General features: G+C 39.1%; 1 protein-coding gene across 2 annotated transcripts in view; it reads left to right on the plus strand.

The window, feature by feature from the left end:
• ADAMTSL3 (ADAMTS like 3) overlaps positions 1-19,446 on the plus strand; it is a 567,152-nt gene that overhangs the window by 262,928 nt on the left and 284,778 nt on the right. For both annotated transcript variants that reach the window (XM_020966068.2, XM_020966078.2), the window contains exon 6: positions 9,027-9,263. In XM_020966068.2, coding sequence (XP_020821727.1) covers positions 9,027-9,263 — 237 coding nt within the window. The remainder of the gene's footprint in view (positions 1-9,026; positions 9,264-19,446) is intronic.

Below are 19,446 nucleotides of genomic sequence, written 5' to 3' on the forward strand. Positions count from 1 at the left end.
TTTACTCAAATATATTTAAAGACCAGCAGTACTTGTCAAGCTATGTAAGTCTCTTTAGCTTGCAGATTGGGTGTATTTCACCTTATATCCTGTATATGTAAGGCTTATTTGAACCCCTTGAAAGATGCTGGCTGCTTTTGTATAGCCTTGTACAAGAGGTGTCAGAAATGGACTATCTGTAAATGTCATTTTGCCATATGATCCATGCTGCCTCTAAAGCTTGCATCAAGTACACGTGAAGCACGACTTCATATGTCACTTCTATGAAAAGAACAAGAGTCATTTGACCATGAAATTGGTTTCATCTGGATTTGTAATCGAATAGCAGGAGGTTCAACAAGTTTTAGCAAAGTAGTTCTCAGCACAGTATTTCAGGCAGAAACGTGTAACTCAAAGTTTCCATAAATGAAAAGCATGTGAATTTTTAATCTGCAATTGATCTTTTTAATTTTGTGGGTTTTTTTAAAAAAACCACAATTGTCTTGGCAGTGATTTTATTTAAAAGGCAGGCATTTCATAGGTTTTCATAAACACTCTGAAAAAACAAATTAAATAAAACATTAGATTCTTCATATCTTTCCATTTAAATTTTTCACTTTTCCAAGAATCCTCTACCTTACATTTGCTTCTTTCCTCAACTCCTTCAATCAATCAGTCAAGCAATAATCATTTGTTAAGTGCCTACTATGTGCCGGACACTGTGCTTCTTGATGGCTGGGAATATGTAGCTTTTCTTTTCTTTTTTTTTTCTGTTCCTCACAGTCTGCAAACACCCTATACATGGACACCGATCAGTGTTATGTGGTAGGCTATTAATGACGTTCAGATGCCATGCTGCTGCCCTCTCCAAAGAAATAAGAATAAACCATTGTACAACAGTTAAGTTTTCTCCTGGCCTATTCCATTTAAAACATTGAGAAAGGGGAAAAAAGAAAGAAAAAGGAGCCTGGCCCTTTTAAGCAAAAGAAGCAAATCTCTGGCAGAGATAAGTTTGTAAACTGCTAAAAGTCTGCTATAGTTGTTAGTTTGCATAAAATTATATGTCACACAACTAACTTCTTCAGAGGATAGGGAATTAGGTGGGATATGTGAATCACAGAGTGAGAAAATCCTCTGATTAGAAAAAGACTGCCCCAGGATTAGGATCATTAGTGTAAGGTACTGTGGACATGCCTCTCACATTTCCCACCTCTTCCCCAGTTAGTGGAGCTTTGTAGAGATGAGAAAAACCATGTGCTCTCTATAACCAATAAACATTTATTAAGCATGTACTATGTACCTGCTACTAGCTTGCAAGGATGCAAAAGCAAAATTAAAATCGTCTTTGCCATCTAAGAGCCTGCCTTTTGTCAAGGAAGAAGACATCTACATGTCTAAATCCATGGTGATTTATTGGGGTGGGTAGGCACTAATAGCTGTGGTTAACAATGCCTCATGTAGAGGATGAACTTTGAAGGAAACTAGTGATGCTAAGGCAGCTAGCTGGTTTGGTGGATAGAGCACTAGGTCTGAAGTCAGGAAGACCTGAGTTCAAATCTAGCCTCAGATACTTACTAGCTGTGTGATCCTGGGCAAGTCACTTAATCTCTGCTTTAAGCAGCAACAACAAATACTGATAATCAGGGAGTTCATGCCACACAGAGGACCACAGCCTGTCCAAAGACCAGGAAATGAGAGGTAGAATGTTATATGTGCAAAGCACCAAGGAGCAGTTTGATTGTGCCAAAGAACGCATATTGGGGCAGTAATGTGCAATGAACTTCCAAAGGTAGGAGGAAGCTAAGCCATGAAGGGTGTTAAATGCCAGAGAGAGGAGTTTTTAGGTGAGCTTCACATTGGCAGTTATTGAGCAGAAGAGACACATGGTTGTGCCAAGATTCGAACCCAGGCCTTCTGCCTACAACTCATATGTTCACCTTGCTGCCTAATTAGGCTAGTTTTATTAAAAAAAAAATTAAGATTATTCCCTTAAGACTCTATTGTACAGGTATAACTATTTAAAAGATTATTTAGTATTAAAGTTTATCTTTCCTTTATATAATATTACCCATAGGTCCTTAACTTTTTAATTGTCATTGCGTGAGCATTTTCGTAATTGGCTTCAAGGAAGAATCCTTATCTATCAAATTTTTGTTGTTGAGTTGTTTCCGTCATATTGGATTCTTCATGACCTCATCTGGGTTTTTCTTGGCAAAGATACTGGAGCAGTTTGCCATTTCCTTCTCCACCTCATTTTACAGATGAGAAAACTGAGGCAGAGTTGTGACTTACTCAGAATCACACAGCTAGTAAGTGTCTGAAGTCAAATTTGAACTCAGGAAGATGAATCTTCCTGATTCCAGTATCCACTGCACCACTTAGCTACTCTATCTAGTAAGTTCTGTCTGTCTTAGAAGGAAATGCTGTCAAAGCAACAGTCATCAAAACCACTTGATACTGGTTAAAACAATAGAAAAAAGCTCAATGCACCATACTAGGCCCTTTTCCCTTTCGTCCTGACCTATCCCACCCACTTTTCCAAGGGGCTTTTCTTAGGAGTCTGGAAAGACTTTAGGAAAAAATATGATTAATAATTGTAGAAGAAGAAAAATGATATTGTTAATATGTTTCATAATAACAATATTTTTCATTCTGCAAATATTTATTAAACATTTGATATATGCAAGGCTGCATACCAGATAGATAATGATGGAAATGCAAAGGTGAATAATATGTGGGCCCTATTTTTATGTGGCTTATAGCTTAGTAGGGAAGGGATAAGGCATACAACCGAATAAAAACTCACATTTTTATGGACCTTTAAGCTTTCCAAATTACATTCCTCTTAACAACTCTCAGTAGAAGAGAGTATTAGTATTATTACTCCCCATTTTAGAGAGTAAGAACTAGAGGGATCAATACTTGGTCTTGTGCAGTTTAGCATTTCATCAAGGACTTAAATAAAAGCACAGAGATTATGCTTACCCAAGTAGCAGAAGAAACATGGCTGGAATGACAAAATCAAGGCTCAAAGAAATTGTGGTAAGCTAAGAATATTGAGTGGACTCTAACAAGATAAAATTGAATGGAGAAAAATATGAAATCTTGCATTTTGGGTAAAAAAAAAATCAGCTTCATGGGAACAAGTAATTAGAGCTGTCCTTATTCCATGCCTGTCATTCCTTCTTCTGGGAGGCTAAGGCTAATGGATTGCTTGAGCTTAGAAGTTCTGACCTGGAATAGGACTAATGTTAATTGGCTGTCTTTACTAAGTCTGACACCAATGTGATGAGCCCCTGGATGGTGGAGTGGTGGCAAGCAGGCTTCCTAAGGAGGACCAGTCAAGGCCAGAAACAGAGTAGGTCAGTGGTCTCGTGCTGATCAGCAGTGAGCTCAGGCCTGTGACTGGCTGCTGCATTTCCAACTGGGGCAGGACAGGGAGATCCAATCTCAAAACAAACCAAAAAAGAAGAAAAGAAAAGAAACAACCCTAGATGGGTTATGTTAGTTAGAGTATAGTTTGTTAATTATGTTATGGAAAAAGATGTGGAGGTTTTAGTGGACCCTGAGCTCACATGAAGTCAATATACAACAATAGTATGTCAAAGCAGCCAATGAAGTTAATGTGAACTAGTGTCCAGAAATAAGAGATGATGCTACTGTTGCCTGTCCCCTGATGACATCACATTTGGAGTACACGGGATTTGGTTTAATTTTAGGAAGAACATGTATATGCTGGAAAATGGACAGAGGTTGTCAGAAACATGAGTAAGAGCCTAAGTGAGATTAATTGGGAATGTTTAGTATGAAGAAGACTTGGAGGAAGGATGATAGCTGTCTTCAAGTATCCAGAAGACTGTCACATGGAGGAAGGATTATCATTGTTTTGCGGGGCAAAATTAAGAACAAAGGACAGAAGCTGTGAAAAGATGAATTGAGACTTGATATGAGAAAAGCCTTCCTAATTATTTGTTGTTGCTGTTCAGGTGTTTCAGTTGTGTCTGACTCTTTATGACCTCATTTGGGGTTTTCTTGGCAAAGATACTGGAGAGGTTTGCTGTTTCTTTCTCACAGATGAGGAAACTGAGGCAGACAGGGTTAGGTGACTTGCCCAGGATCACACAGCTAGTAAATGTCTGAGGTTGGATTTGAACTCAAATCTTCTTGACTCCAGGTCCAGAACTCTATCTACTGTGCCACCTAGTTGTCCACCAAACAGAAGTAGAATGGGCTACCTTGGGAGTGGTTTTCCTTTCATTGAAAGTCTTGAATCAAAGGCTAAATGACCACTTGTTAGCTGTGTTGTAGATGGAATGTTTGTTCAGATATGGATCAGACAATATAGTCCATGGGGTCCTTTTAAATCTGAAATTCTGTGATTCTCGGGGTGCTGTAGTGACTTGTCCAGGATTATACCTGAAATGACAATTCCATGACTACAGCCCTTGTTTTCTGACTTTAAATTCTCTGCTCTGCCCACTGCATCATGTTCCTCAATAATAATTGTAATCTACTGTAGAATGGAGAAATTCCACAGGTATGGAGGTACAGAGTGTTGTGTTGGTTGAGAAAACGGGAAAACCACATCTGGTTTCAAAAAAAGAAATCCAGATGTGTTACCTCATTGGGAATAGTTTTTTCCACCCAATTTGAAAAAGTGCCATAAAATGCACTGCCCTTTTGACATCTGGAATGCTTACTGCCTGTGCATACAGTGGGACCTGAGCAAATACCACCGAGCAGTCAGCAGGCAATGACAGTCACCATCTATGAGCTTTCTATATCAAAGTGTGAGATGTTTTGTCTAGGTATCAGTTCCACAACATAATGGGATGGAATCTAGAATAATTGCATCAGAAGAGACCTAACAGACAATCCAATCCAACGTCTCTTCATTTTACAGATGAGCCCTAGAGAGGGCTCAATTGATGTTCAAGGTTGCAGAACATATGCAGCCCCAGGGCTTGATCCCAAGTCTCTTAGCTCTCAAATTAATACAGCTTGAATGCAGCTAGTGAAACTTCAGTCTGCATTCAGATTTTGGACTCCCTAGGTACCCTCTATGACACCACACTTCAGCTGCTGCTGCTGCAAGTGTCCGAGTCTTTAATCACGATAATTTGGACACTAAGAAATTTAAGCATGAAAGGGGAGGCTTACAAGATCTAGGTAGATTCTAAGTTACATGCTTGCCAGTGATTGGTGAGTTAATATGGGCCACGTCACTTGGAAATTTAAGTCAGATACGTTTTACCAATTGCCCAAATTTAGACAGTCAGTACGGACTTGAAATTGAGGGTTCCAGATTGAATCCTGTCTCCTTCTAGAACTTCCTAGCTTTGTGACCATATATACCATTCATAGAACCATTCTTTGTCTCAGCTTCCTTGTCTGTAAATACGAGGGCACTGAACTCAGTAGCCTTTAAAGTCCCTTCTGGGGGGCAGCTAGGTGGCACAGTGGATAGAGCGCCAGCCCTGGAGTCAGGAGAACCTGAGTCTGGTCTCCAGCCACACGCTTGACACTTACTAGTAGTGTGACCCTGGGCATGTCACTTAACCCCAATTGCCTTGCCTGAAAATAAATAAATAAATGAATGAACAAACAGGTAATTAAATAAATAAAGTCCCTTCTAGCTCTAACTCTATGACCCGATGACCTAAGATCCTAAGTTTGTGATTCTGTAATTGTCATTTAAAGTCACTAAGTATGAAATGGGCAGCTAAGTGGCTCAGTGGATAGAGTGCTATGCCTCGGAGTCAGGAAGACTCATCCTCAGTTTAAATCTGGCATCAAACATGTACTGTCCGTGTGACCCTGGACAAGTCACTTAGCTCCATTTGTCTCAGTTTCCTCATCTGTAAAATAAGCTGGAGAAGGCAGTGGTAAACCACTCTAGTACCTTTGCTAAGAAAACTAAAAGGGATCACGAAAAGTCTGACAGGACTGAAACAACTTAACGACTAGTATGAAACGGTTTACTGAAGAGATGTGTTTGTAAAAACCATTTGTAAACTTCTCTGTTAGTTAAAGTCTATGAGAAAATGCTATTTTAGCAGCATCTGTTAGACCATCCTACATTGAGATGTGGGCTCCCCATTGCTCTGGCCTTGTTTTCCCAGCCCCTCTAAACTGAAGCAGTGCCTTAGATCATCAACGCTAAACATGTGATGTGGAACAAGTGTTTAACATGCAAGATAATCATAGGGCGTGTTAGATCCTAAAGGTACTTTCAAGTTCATCTAATAACCCCCATGTTTGGAATTTCTTCCCTCCACCCTTTTACCTATTGGAATGCCTCCCTCCATCCAATGCTCAACTCAAGTCCTGCTGCCTACAAAAGGTCTTTCTTGATACTCTCATTGTTATTGTTCTTCCTCCCCAAGCAACTTTCCTCCCCAAATACTTAGTATTTACTATGTATGTATTTTGTAATCACTTCTCTGTGTATATCTAGGTACCCTGGGAAAAAGGGAACTTTTTAGAGTGAGGGAAGATTTTTGTTTTTCTGTCCGTAGTACTGGACACTTAGCAAGTGCTTAAGTGCTTGTTATATTGAATTGGAATGGTTTGGTTCAGTTTGAATTGAATTACAACTAAGGCCCCAGAAATGGGAGTAACATGCCCAAAATCACCCAGCAAATTAGTGGCTTAGGCTGGGCTTAAAACTAGTCTTCTGGTTCCTACCCAGTTCAATGCTCTTTTCTTCTGTTATCCATTTATCTATGAGGGCTCTCATATTTTCCAGCCAGGAGTGAAATCCTGCAACCTGAAGGGACTGATGTATCATTCAGGTGCGGCCTTATAGTCTGACATTTAGTATCCCAAGAGTTTAGATGACATGTTAGGGTCTTTGCCTTTTCTGTCCAATGAAAACACAGCCAGTGTTTGTTATAACCCAGATGTGAGAGCCCATGTGTGGACAGAATTCTGGGAAGACTGTGCATTCCATCTTGCACCGAGACTTTTTGACATTGGACATGCTTTCCTTTGTAAGTAGAGTCTTTAGTATGTGAAGGATTGATACAATATATCTTTTGTTGGGGACTCTAAAAGTAACTTTCCTGTAAAAAAAAAACCCTAAGAAATGCAGGAATGTTTTAGAGGGATGCATCACAATCCCTGTGCTTAATTTAGTGTTTTGGGGTAAGCTTAATGTTTGATGGAAATTTTCACCTGGAAAACTATCTAAGGTTTTAAGAAGCTTCTTGTTTCAGCCACTTTCTCCAGGGAAATGTTGTCCTTCTACATGAAAGAGAAAAGGGCTTTAGTTTTTTGGGGAAAAGCATGCTAGGCTTATCTGTATTCTGGAACAAAACCAGAAATAGAAACAAAAGAGTATAACTGAGATTAAGAAAATGGTTATTACTTTTTGCTCTTAGCATACTTCCCGTGGTTTGTAAAGTATCTGTTCCCAAGATTTGAAAGTCTCCTTGGGCTTCAGGTAGAGTTAATTTCATCAATCTCACTTATCCAGAACATTGTAGAAACCAGTAAAGTAAAGCACGCTTTTGAGTTGTCAGAAGGTTCATGCATTTTATTCACAATTATGACAAGTTTACTGTTGAATTTCTCATCCCACCATAGTACAGAAGCAACAGATTAGAAAGGGAGTGACATTTAGAGGCAGGCACACTGACAAAAATAGGAAGTCACAGCTAAGAAAGAAGACACATAAAAATGAATGAAATCGTATTTTTAAACCATAACATCATCATGCCATTTATTTATAGAGACAAATGGCCCCATGCCTTAATAGCTCTAAACAGAATCTTTGTCATATAGTTTAGTACAGGTGTGGGGAATCTATGGCCTTAAGGTCACATGTGGCCTTCTAAATCCTCAAGTGCAGCCTTTTGACTGAATCCAAATCAGAATCCTAGAATTTGTTCTGTAGAATTTGGATTCAGTTAAAATGTCACACTTAAGGATTTAGAAGGCCACATGTGACCTTAAGGCCACAGGTTCCCCACCCCTGGTTTAGTGTAATCATCAGGAAAACACTTAAGCCTGTTCAATATATTCTGCAGCTAAGTGGCAAAAGAGAAAGATTGTTGGATAGAGTGCTGGACGTGGAATCAGAAAGACCTGAGTTCAGATCTTGCTTCAGATAGTATCTGTGTGATCTTAGGAAAGTCATTTAACCTCTCTCAGGCTCAGTTTCCTCATCTGCAAAATGAGGATAATGAGAGTAGCCACTTCACAGGTTTGTTGTGAGGATCAAATGAGATAACATTTGTAAAGCACTTTGCAAATCATAAAATGCTATGGAAATGATAACTATCATTATTATTGATGTTATTACTTTTATTGTTGTTATTAATATTATTTTCTTCTCAAGAAGTCAGGCAAGTATGTAACGCCTTTGATAAGAGCTTTCCATCCAGAATAGTAAAACAAAACAAGGCAAAACAAAAAAACCAGCATGTTTTAGAGTTTAAAGGGGATAAGCTTCAGATGTCTTGAAAATTCATCTATGGAACCCTTCCTTCAGCATGGATGATGAATAAATGAAGTGTTAGAATATAGCATGTTGCTACCAGTAATCAAAGGTCAAATGGATTCTGGTAATATCATATCTCATTTCTATACAAAGACTTAGAGGGTAATCTCCTTGCAAAGAAGCCCATATGCAGTAGCAGGCCTTTCCAAAGTCCCATTAGATTGTAAGCTCCTTGAGGGCAAGGACTGTCTTTTGCTTCTTTTTGGATCCCCAGCACTTAGTACAGAATATGGTAGATACTTAATAAATGATTGATTGATTGATTGATTGATTATAGGTTCAGAAATCTAGAACTAGAAAGGATTTAAGAGGCCATCTAGCCCAACTCCCTCATTTTATAGAAAATGCACCTGAAACCCATTGTGGTTAAGAGACTTGGTCAAAATCATGACAGTAATAAGTGTCAGAGTAAAGATTCAAACTCAACTTCCTGTTACTCCAAGATCAGTATTCCTGCATGCTCCCATTGCCTCAAAGGAATCATCTTTATCCTTAAGTGTGTATGTTTCTCTAAAGAATGACATGACTCTTTCACTGATTTTAGGACTGCCCTTCTGATGCTGGTGATTTCAGAGCTCAACAGTGTTCAGCCTATAATGACGTCCAGTACCAAGGCCATTACTATGAATGGCTTCCTGTCTATGATGATTCAGCAGCACCCTGTGCCCTTAAGTGCCAAGCTCGAGGGCAAAGCTTGGTTGTGGAATTGGCACCCAAAGTTCTTGATGGGACTCGCTGCAACATAGACTCCTTGGACATGTGTATTAGTGGCATTTGTCAGGTGAGCCAAAATTCTTTTCTCTGTCTCTCGTCCTAGATTGTATACTTTATAAGTGAAACTCCTTCTTTATTCCACTGTATTCCCTGTGTATACCCTGTTAGAGACAACCATCGTTAGTTCTGACAACTGTGCTAAAATATAAGTTTTGGATGTTATCCCATCAGCAATCCTCATGTTTTTCTAACTAAAACCAGTGTCTGTATATATGTGTACTGTTTAAGGCTCTCTGTTGCATGGAGGGGCCGGGGACAGTAGAATCTCGCTGCTGGCCCTGTCATAATCTAAATATTTTATTCTTTCCATTGTTTCTGATAATCTTTTAGATGGTTGACTTTGGCAAGTTTTTTGAGCAAAAGTATCCCCTTTTGTGTTATGTATAAGGGTCTTGTTCTTGAAGCTGAGCCACTGACCTATTTTGTTTTGGGTATTTTGGGGGGGGGGTAGAAAAGGGCACTGACCTGTTTACTGAAAAATCTTACTCCTGCTAGTGTTCCAGCAGCTTCCTTGCTGTAGCCACAGTCATTGGCGAGTTTCATCACACTGGAGCTTTAATAAGGAGGTAGGACTGATGTAAGTGCCCCAGCTGTATATCATGAAGGAACTGGCAATGGACCCCAAGGGTTTGTGAGTATTTGAGAGGCAGTTGGGGAATAAGGAGCAAGGTTTAGGGTTCAAATTGACTGACTTCTGAAGGGGTGGCAAAGTTATGTTTGTAAGTTAGAATCATAGAAGGAAGGAACTTGGGTTAAAATCCTTCATTTTACCAGTAAGAAGAATGAGGCCCAGAAAGAAGAAATATCTAGAGGGCATATATTACCATGGAGAAGGGGGCTTATTATTATTGCTTTAAACACACATACTTGCAACTTGCTACCTAGGGACATCAGTAAAATATGGGATCTCTTCATATTGGGTACAAGATGGGGGTAGGTGTGGAAGAGAACTAAATTTGCCCCTCTGGCAGTATTTTGCAGTGCTGAAGCACATACTCCAAAATGACTCCAAAAGCATTTCACATCCTGTGAAATTCTCATGAGTCTTCCATAGATGATGTGCCCAAACAGCAGTGGTAATTCCAATTGCTTGCCACTAAGTACTAGTAATACAACTAACTTCATTTTAAGGAAAAGACACTATTTCCAGCTAATTTGGAAGAGGACTACCCTTCTTATAGGAAGTGGTATTCCTAGTATGAAATTCCTAAATGTGGTCTGCTGGGAACACCAGACTCAAGAATATGTATGTCATTCAAGGATCGGTTGATGTAACCCAGCATATTAAGTCTGAAGAAAAGAAGACCGGGGAGGGTAGAGCATGATAGCTATCTCTGAGTACCTGAAGGGCTGGCGGAAGGATGAGGGGTTACATTTGTTCTGCTTGGCTGCAGAAGACTGAACTGGGGCTGGTGGTGGAAGTTTCTAAGACGTAAATTTAGATTTGATATGAGGGAGAAGCTTTCTAATAATTAGAGCACTTCAAAAGTGGAATTCACCAAACAACCTATATTTTAGAATACTGAGGATGGAATGAAGAGCAAAGAACAGTATAAAAATAAAGACGTGTGGCATAGTCTTGTTTGGCTAGTATAAACCGAGAATAGCTGAGGTTGCCCAGGAGAAATAAGGACAATAAAAACTGTGTGTGTGCATATGTGTGTGTGTGTGTATGTGTGTGTGTGTGTGTGTGTGCACGCACGTGCGCACACCCTCGCTATATTGAGAAAAAACACAGAATCAAGAAGAGTAGAATTATTGCTCAGGTGGATGGGTCTTTGTTAAATGGTGACAGAGAGAGGGGCAGAGTTGTTCAGTTCATCTGTGGCTTCTATTTCCTCTGCCAAAGAAAATTATCTTTGAAAAAGAAAGGATAAAACAAAAAAATGGGTAATTGATACCCAAGAAGGGTTGGGAGAACATAAGAAAAGTACCCGGGTGCCCTGGATGCTAGCTGATCTGGAAGAGCTGCATCTTGGTACACTGACAGCTATCAAATGAGAAGCTAAGCCTGTAGCTGTCAGTGATCTGAGAAAAACTGGAGAGAAATGGAGTCTGCAAAGGAGAAACCAATGAGACTTATGTCAATACTATCACAATTCTAGAATATATTATTAAGGGAATGTTATTGTACCTCTAGAAAATGAAATAGTGATCACAAAGGATCAAGTAGCTGCGTGGCTCAATGGGCTTGGAGTCAGGAATTTGTTATTGTTCAGTCATATAGTTATGTACGACGTTTCGTGACTCTGTGGACCACAGTGCATCTATACTGTCCGTGGGGTTTTCTTGGCAAAGATACTGGAGTGGTTCGTCATTTCCTTCTCTAGTAGGAGTCGGGAGTACTTGAATTCAAATCAAGCCTCAGATACTTATTAGCTGTGTTATTCTGGGCAAGTCACTTAATCTCTGTTTGGCTTAGTTTCTTCATCTGTAAAATAGGGATAGATAATCATAGCACCTACCTTCCAGGATTGCTATAAGGATCAGATATAATAATTGGAAAGAGATTAGCACAGTGTGTGGTATGTAGTAACTATATTATTCTTAACTATTATTATCATGGATTATTGTTATTCTTTTTTATCATGCTTCTTCAAAAATAGGTCATGCCAAACTAACATTATTTTTATATGGTTACTAGAATGATTAAGTTCTGTAGAGGAACTCTGTAGATATAGTTTACCTAGTTTTTATCAAAGCATTTGAAAAAGTCTCACTTGCTGTAATTTAGGGAAAATTAGGATAGTAAAATTAGATTGATTTAGAGCTGATTGAATGCCTAGATTCAGTGTGTAGTCATTAAAGGTTAACTGTCAGCTTGGAATGAGGGGTCCAATGCAATGCTAAAAAGATTTAGTTGGCCCTGAACTGTTTAACACTTCTGTCAGTGACTTGGTTAAACTTATAGATGCAGTACTTATCAAGTTTGCAGAAGACTGAAAGCTCAGAGAGATAATTAGTATGCTGGGTGACAAAAATCAGAGTTCAAAAAATCCCAATGAGATTAGAACATGGAGTGAATCATATAAAATGAAATTTAATAGGAATAAAATTAATTATTATATTTAGTTTCAAAAATGAGCTTTATGGGCTCAAACTTTGAAAGAAGTGGTGGTATAGTAGTTCATAGAAAAAGGACTTGGAGGTTTTAGTGGATTGCAGTCTGATGAGTCGACAATGTGATATGGCAGCCACAAAAGCTAATGTGATCCTACCTCGTGTTAAAGGAGGCATAGTCGCTAGACTGAGACACACGATGGGGTCTCACCGCTGTTGTTTGCCCTTTACTCTTGATCACTCTTAGTATTTCTCGAACTCTCACTGTACTATGCTTTGATCAGACCATATTTGGAGAATTAGATTTAATTCTAGGTACCACATTTTAGGGAAGACATTGATAAGCTGGAGAGACAGTCAGCTAGCATGTATTAAATGCCTACTATGTGCTAAGTGCTGAGGATATGAAGGAAGATAGAAAGTCTCTGTTTTCAAGGATTCCAAGGTCTAATGAGGGAGACAACATGCAAACAAATATATATGTATATGGGTGTGTGTGTGTGTGTGTGTGTGTGTGTGTGTGTGTGTGTAGTACAAACAAGATGTACACTGGATAAATGGGGAGGGGGTAAACTCAAAGGAAAGGCACTATAATTGAGGAGGACTTGGAAAGACTTTTAAAAAATTTTCATAATGTTTTATTTTTTCCAATTACATGTAAAAACAATTTTTAGCATTGATTTTTAAAATAAAATTTTGACTTCCAAATTTTTTCCCTCTCTTCCTCCTCCCCTAGACAGTAAGCAATTTGATATAGGTTTTATATATGTGTGTGTGTGTGTGTGTGTGCGCTCACGTGTGTGCGTGTGTATGAATATGCAACCATGTAAAACATATTTAGGAAAGACTTCTTACAGAAGGTAGGATTTTGTTGAGACTTGAAGGAAGCAAGGGAAGCTAGGAGGTAGAAATGGAGGAGAGAGTTCCAGACACGGGGGACGGAGGAGAGAGTTCCAGACACGGAGGACGGACAATGAAAATGCTCAGTTGGGAGATGAAGTGTTGTGTTCAGCGAGGAGGCCAGTATCACTGGATTGCAGAGTAATTGAAGTGGAGTAAGATAGAAGAAGACTGGAAAGATATGCATTTGGGGGTGAGGGTAGGGTAGAGGACAGCTTATGTAGGAATTTGAATGCCAAACAGAGCCATTAGATTTTATTAAATAGAAAAGTGATATGGGCAGACTTGTACTTTAATAATATCAATTTGACATTTGGGATTATATAGAAGGTAGAAGTAACCAAATCACTGAGGGACTTTGAAATCATACCATATAGTGGGATTTAGCTTGGTAAAGAAAGACTTCCAGCTACCACATACTTTGTCTTCAAATATGTGAAGGGCTATCCATCATGTGGAAGAGGGTTTACATTTATTCTCTTTGGCCCTGGAAAGCACAACAGACTTGGAGCTTAATGGAAGGGGAGAAAAATTTCTTAGGAATTAAAGATATCTCAAAGTAGACAAGACAGTTTCTGATGGCATCTTCAGTGAATTCCCTCTTACCAGAGATTACAATACTTTTAAACAATCCTAAGCTGTTACCTGGTACAAAGATCCATTTTTGAGGCAGCTAGGTGGCACAGTGGATAGAACACCGGCCCTGGATTCAGGAGGACCTGAGTTCAAATCAGGTCTCAGACATGTAACACTTACTAGCTGTGTGATCCTGGGCAAGTCACTTAATCCCATTGCCCCCCCCCCAATATCTATTTTCCCCATAACATACCTTCCCAGTGTTATTGCATTTATAGCTATTAATCTTGGACAATTTCTAAGAAATCTAGGTTTCAGGAGACCCAAAGGGCAATAGAAAGACACATAGTGGATGTGGAAAAGGCTCAAGATGCAGTCTAACAGACCTTATAAATAAATATCTGATTAGACATTTGAAAAAGAAAAGAGGCAGGGCTGGTCACATGTTAGAAATGAGAAATAAAAGATGAGTAACCTGAATATTCCCTTGGTACTCTAAAATGTAAAAAAACCCCTAGAACACAAGAAGCTCTTTACTTGAAGTCCACAGATGGAATCCCTGGATAGATTTCAAAGATTCCATGAACTTGAATGAGAAAAAAAAATCTTTACTTTTGCTAGTTATTTCTAACTGAAATGTAGTATTTTTTCAGTTAATAATAATAATAATAACATAGGCTTCCCCAGACTGCCTGAGGGGTCTAAGAGAGAAAAAAAATCCAAACAGTTAATAACGCCTTTCTTGGAGGATCTTTTTTATTACATTGAATATATAATGATTTTTTTTTATTAACTTCCCAGCACTTTGCTGATTATTATAGGGAATACAGAGAAACTTCTGTCCTCAAGGAGCTTATCATTTCCTTGGGATACATAAAAAAACAAACCAACAATGCGGGAGTTTCTTGGATTCTAGCCCAGGCAACTCATCCTTGATTGGAAGGGCTCTTCTAAATGGATACCTCTTCTTGGAAAGCAGAAGATCAAATAAGGCACTCGTGGGCGGGGCCTCAGGCTGAATGACTTCTGATTGGAAGACCACTCACCTTCCGGAATTTGGCACTGGAACTAGAATCTTCTTTAAGCTGACACAGATAAAGCGTGATTTCAATGTAATTCTATTAATGTCTTGATGAAATGTAATGGGCCATGGTGAGTTGCAGCCATCATTGAGTGCTTTTTTGGCCAGGCCACTCTTGTAAAAATAATATTAAAAAAGAGTAGAAGCTTCCTCAGAAGCTGACACAAATGCTTATCTGGGGCAGCTCAAATCTTGCTCTGTGGCGGAAAAGGTTCCCATAAATTCACTTTCTTGTAAAATGTGGCTACATAGTCAGCAGCTATTAGGATGAGAGAGAGTGAACTTTGTGATTAGTTGCAATCGTTGTTGCAAAAACATCAGTCTTTTGAGCTCTGACATTTACTTGGCATGGGGTACAATGAGTTTGGCAAGTGTTTTCCTGGTTAACTCATCTAAATAAACATGTTGCCTTGTTCATGTAGCTGCCTTTCCATCTACCATAGAGCAGTAGAGAACTCAAGAGGAAAGATCCTGTCTGATTGACTCTTGCTCTGAGTGCTGCTACTTTAGCTGTTTTTTATTTTATCTAAGGGAGGCCATACTTGATAACCAGCCTTCAGCCTTTAAAAGCAAGCTTGATTTGGTCTTCATATATATTATACTCCCTAGGGGCTGTGGCTATAGAAAATCTACCTTGTCTTATGTTTAAAAAGTTAATTTCATTTTTTCCCCACTTAATATTATTTTTTCTAATTACATGTAAAGATAGCTTTAACGTTCATTTTTTAAATTTGTTGAGTTCCAAATTTTTTTCTCCCTCACCTCCCAAGCAATCTGTTATAGGCTGTCCATGTATAATCGTATTAAACATATTTCCATATTAGTGATGTTGTGAAAGAAGAATCAGAACAAAAGGGGAAAACCACAGAAAAGAAAAACAAAACAAGACAAAAGAGAAAATAGTATGCTTTGATTTGCATTCAGACTCCATAGTTCTTTCTCTGGATGTGGATAACATTTTCCATTATGAGTCTTTTGGAATTATCTTAGATCATTGTATTGCTGAAAAGAACTAAGTCTGTCAAAGTTGATCATCACACAGTGTTGCTGTTACTGTGTACAATGTTCTGGTTCTGCTCACTTCACTCAGCATCAGTTCATGTAAGTCTTCCCAGGTTTTTTTGAAATCTGCCTGCTCATCATTTCTTGTATTGTGCCATAGTACAGTAGTATTCCATTACATTTATATACCACAATTTGTTCAGCTATTCCCCAATTGATGGGCATCCCTTCTGTTTCCGGTTCTTTGCTACCAGAAAAAGAGCTGCTACAAATATTTAAAAAGTTGATTTAACTGAGACTGGCAACTAGAAAAGTGAAATGGTCCCTTTAAAAGAAACAAGTTCCTTTTGGAGAAGTTCTATATCTGGAACAGGCAAATCCTCTGAGAGCTTTTGTTGATAAGGGGGCCAGAGGTATCAACAGAGGCCACGCTTGTGTGGAAATACAGGGTGAATAACCAGGAAGGAGAACTAGCCAGATGGAAGGAAAGAAGGAAGGAAAGAAAAAGGGAAGTAAAGAAAGAAAGAGGTTATGAGGCTTCCTGCTGATTAGAGAAACCCCGGTTATGAAATACATGCTGGGAAATATACCCAGCTGTTTATGTTTCCTCTCTCCCTCCATTCTGCCCCCCCATCTCTGTCTCTGTTTCTTTGTCTCTGTCTTTCTCTATATGTCTCTTACTCCCCACCTTTCCCTCTCAGAAAAGAAAAAGGTGGCATAGGGCTCTTTCAGGCTTAACCCAACGTGACTTTGAGAGGAAGTCATCTCATGAATCTTCCCTGGAATTGGCAAAAAGCGGTCATAGATAAAAACCTACAGTCCACAGTCATGAAGGGAGCTACAGTAAGGGGACCATAGTTACAAGTGAAACCAGAGCTCCATAGCCGGCAAGCTGGGAGTTTTCAGCACTAAATTTAGTGGAGAGTAGGGGATGGGGGTTGGGTAGGGCTATGTGTCCATTAAATTGGGGCACCACAGAGCATATCAGTCAGTCTCCATGAGTATCTGGTAGCATGTTCCTTGTGATCCTGCCTACTGTTTGGATTCAGGTAGCATGTTCTTGTGAATATGAAGAGATTTCACGAGAAATTTTATCATACAGGATTTTCAAACTTGTTAAATGACTGCAAATGTAGTTTTAATTTTTACTTGTACCTAGAATTTTGCTAAAAGTCAAAATATTGAGGGAAAATTAGAGGAAATCCTTGTCTTCCTTCAAGGTTTAACTCAGATGGCACCTCTTATTTTTCCTTAGTCATTATCCTCATCCTCAGTTGTCTTTATATTCATTTACACATGTGCTCTTTTTCTCCCACTAGAAATCAAGCTCCTAGAGCACAGGACTGTATAACGTTTGCCTTTGTTCCTCCACTCCCTAGCAAGGGACAGTGTATGTAGTAGGTACTTAGTAAATGCATGTTAAATTTAAATGAATTGGATTTGTGACATGGTGTTCCATTTGTGCTACATGGTGATAATGATAACAACTTTGTAGCATGTACTCCCCAAAACAGCCTACCACAAATTCTTGAAAGTGGGAGAGATACTGCTTTTCCATACCTCATCTATAGACTAAGATTTAGAAAGATGAAGAAGTGGATCAGTCAGCAAGCATTTATTCAAGATTATTATGTCCTAGGCATCATGCTAACCACTAGGGATGCAGAGAAAGCTGAAAGCATGACCCCTGCTCTCAAGGTGCACACATTCTAAAGGGGGCAAACAACCTGCAAACAACTCTGTATAAAGAAAATGAATACAGGGCAAATTGGGGTCAATCACAGAGGGAAGGTAATTTCAAACTGATAATGAGGTGGCTAAGGACCATTTATTAGTGTTACAAAAATCATAGATGTCTTGAATGGTGACTTTCTAGAGGGCAAGTCCCTTGGAAGGAAATGACTTCAGTCTTTCATTCAATGATTGGTTTGATTATTGGTTTTATTCTCCCCAGAAAGACAGCTGTGCTGGCCTGCCCCAGTAGCTTATGTAGCTCTGCATCCTACAATTCACCTTTATGAGAACAATATGAATGACCAGGAACTAACTAGCACCAGAAAGTCCTGAAAGCAAGTCCCAGTGTATCTTGGGTGATCGTGAACACATCTGCAACATGTGTGGAGACAGAACCCACCCCCCCCTTTTTTTTAAACCAAATCTGACCCTGTGAGGGGAAGGTTGGTTTGATTGGAAGAAAAGGCATTGCTGATGATGAAGTCTCTTAGCAAGGTGCTAGGAAGATCTTGATGCTGCTGGGGAGGGAATTCTAGTAGGCTAAGAAGGTGGTGGAGAAGGGAGTGAACTCTAACCAAAATTTTTCATTCCTCAATTGATCCATTGTATCAGTGTATCCAGTCCCTTTCTGCTGTTATCTATATGTACATCTACATTCATATCACAAGACAATTAGTGATAGCCATAATATTGATATGTAGACACTAAGAAAGGGTTAAACTATCTTTGCTGTGCTATTAAGGAAGCATTTAAACCATTTTACAAAGATTTCCAAGAAGATCAAGTTAATTCAATTAACGAACATTTGTTAAGTGCCTAACAAGTAATTTTCATCTCTTTATTTTCTCCCTTAACTATCTCATTCCCTCCTATGTGTCAAAAGATATTAATGAAAATAATGACGATAATAAGCTAGTGCTTATATATAGTGCCTGTTATGCGCCAGGCACTGTACTAAACCCTTTACAAATATTACCTCAATTATCACAACAGTACTGGAAGATAAGTGCTATAATTCTCCTCATTTTACAGATGAGGAAACTAAGGCAGAGGTAAGAAATTTGCCCAAGGTGACATAAATAATGTCAGAAACTGGATCTGAACATAAGTCTTCCTGACTCGGAGGACCGATACCCTATCCACTGCACTGCCCAGCTGCTTTAATACATATGACTTACCTTTGTCGCTAGTCTGGCTCTGACCTCTGTTTTGAGCTGTAGATCCATATATCTGATTGCCTACAGGACTCTCTAGCTGTGGGTTCACTAGCACTTCCTATTCAGCATATTAGAAAATTTTTCTTACTTCGAGCTACTATTAGCTTCTCCAGAATTTCTACCCATTGCTCCTAGCTCTGCCTCATGGGGCCAGGCAGAACAAGTTTAATGCACATTCCACAAGAGAATACTTCCAGTACTTGAAGCCATCTGTCTTTCCTCCTTCCTCCAAGTCTTCTTTTCTTCGGATTCAAAGTCCCCAGTTTTTCTAATCAGTCATCATATGGCATGAACTTGAGACCCTTATTGTCCTGGTTGCCATCCTTTGGACATTTTTTAGTTGATCAATTTCCTTTTTAAAATATGTGGTCCAGATTTCAACTTAATACCCCACATGCCTCTGAGTCTCTGGGCATTTTTCTCTAGCTGTCCCCCACACCTGGAATAGTCTTCTTCCTGATCTCCACCTACTGGCTTCCAGAGCTTCCTTTAACCTCCAAATAAAATCCCATGTTCTATGGGAAGCCTTTATCAATTAAACCCTCTTAATTCTAGTGCCTTCTCTCTCTTAATTATTTCTTTTTTTTCTCCTTAATATAGCTTGTTTGCTCATCTCCCCC

Source organism: Phascolarctos cinereus, unplaced genomic scaffold (assembly GCF_003287225.1).
Source record: "Phascolarctos cinereus isolate Bilbo 61053 unplaced genomic scaffold, phaCin_HiC Scaffold_3;HRSCAF=262, whole genome shotgun sequence".
Lineage (NCBI taxonomy): Eukaryota > Metazoa > Chordata > Mammalia > Diprotodontia > Phascolarctidae > Phascolarctos > Phascolarctos cinereus.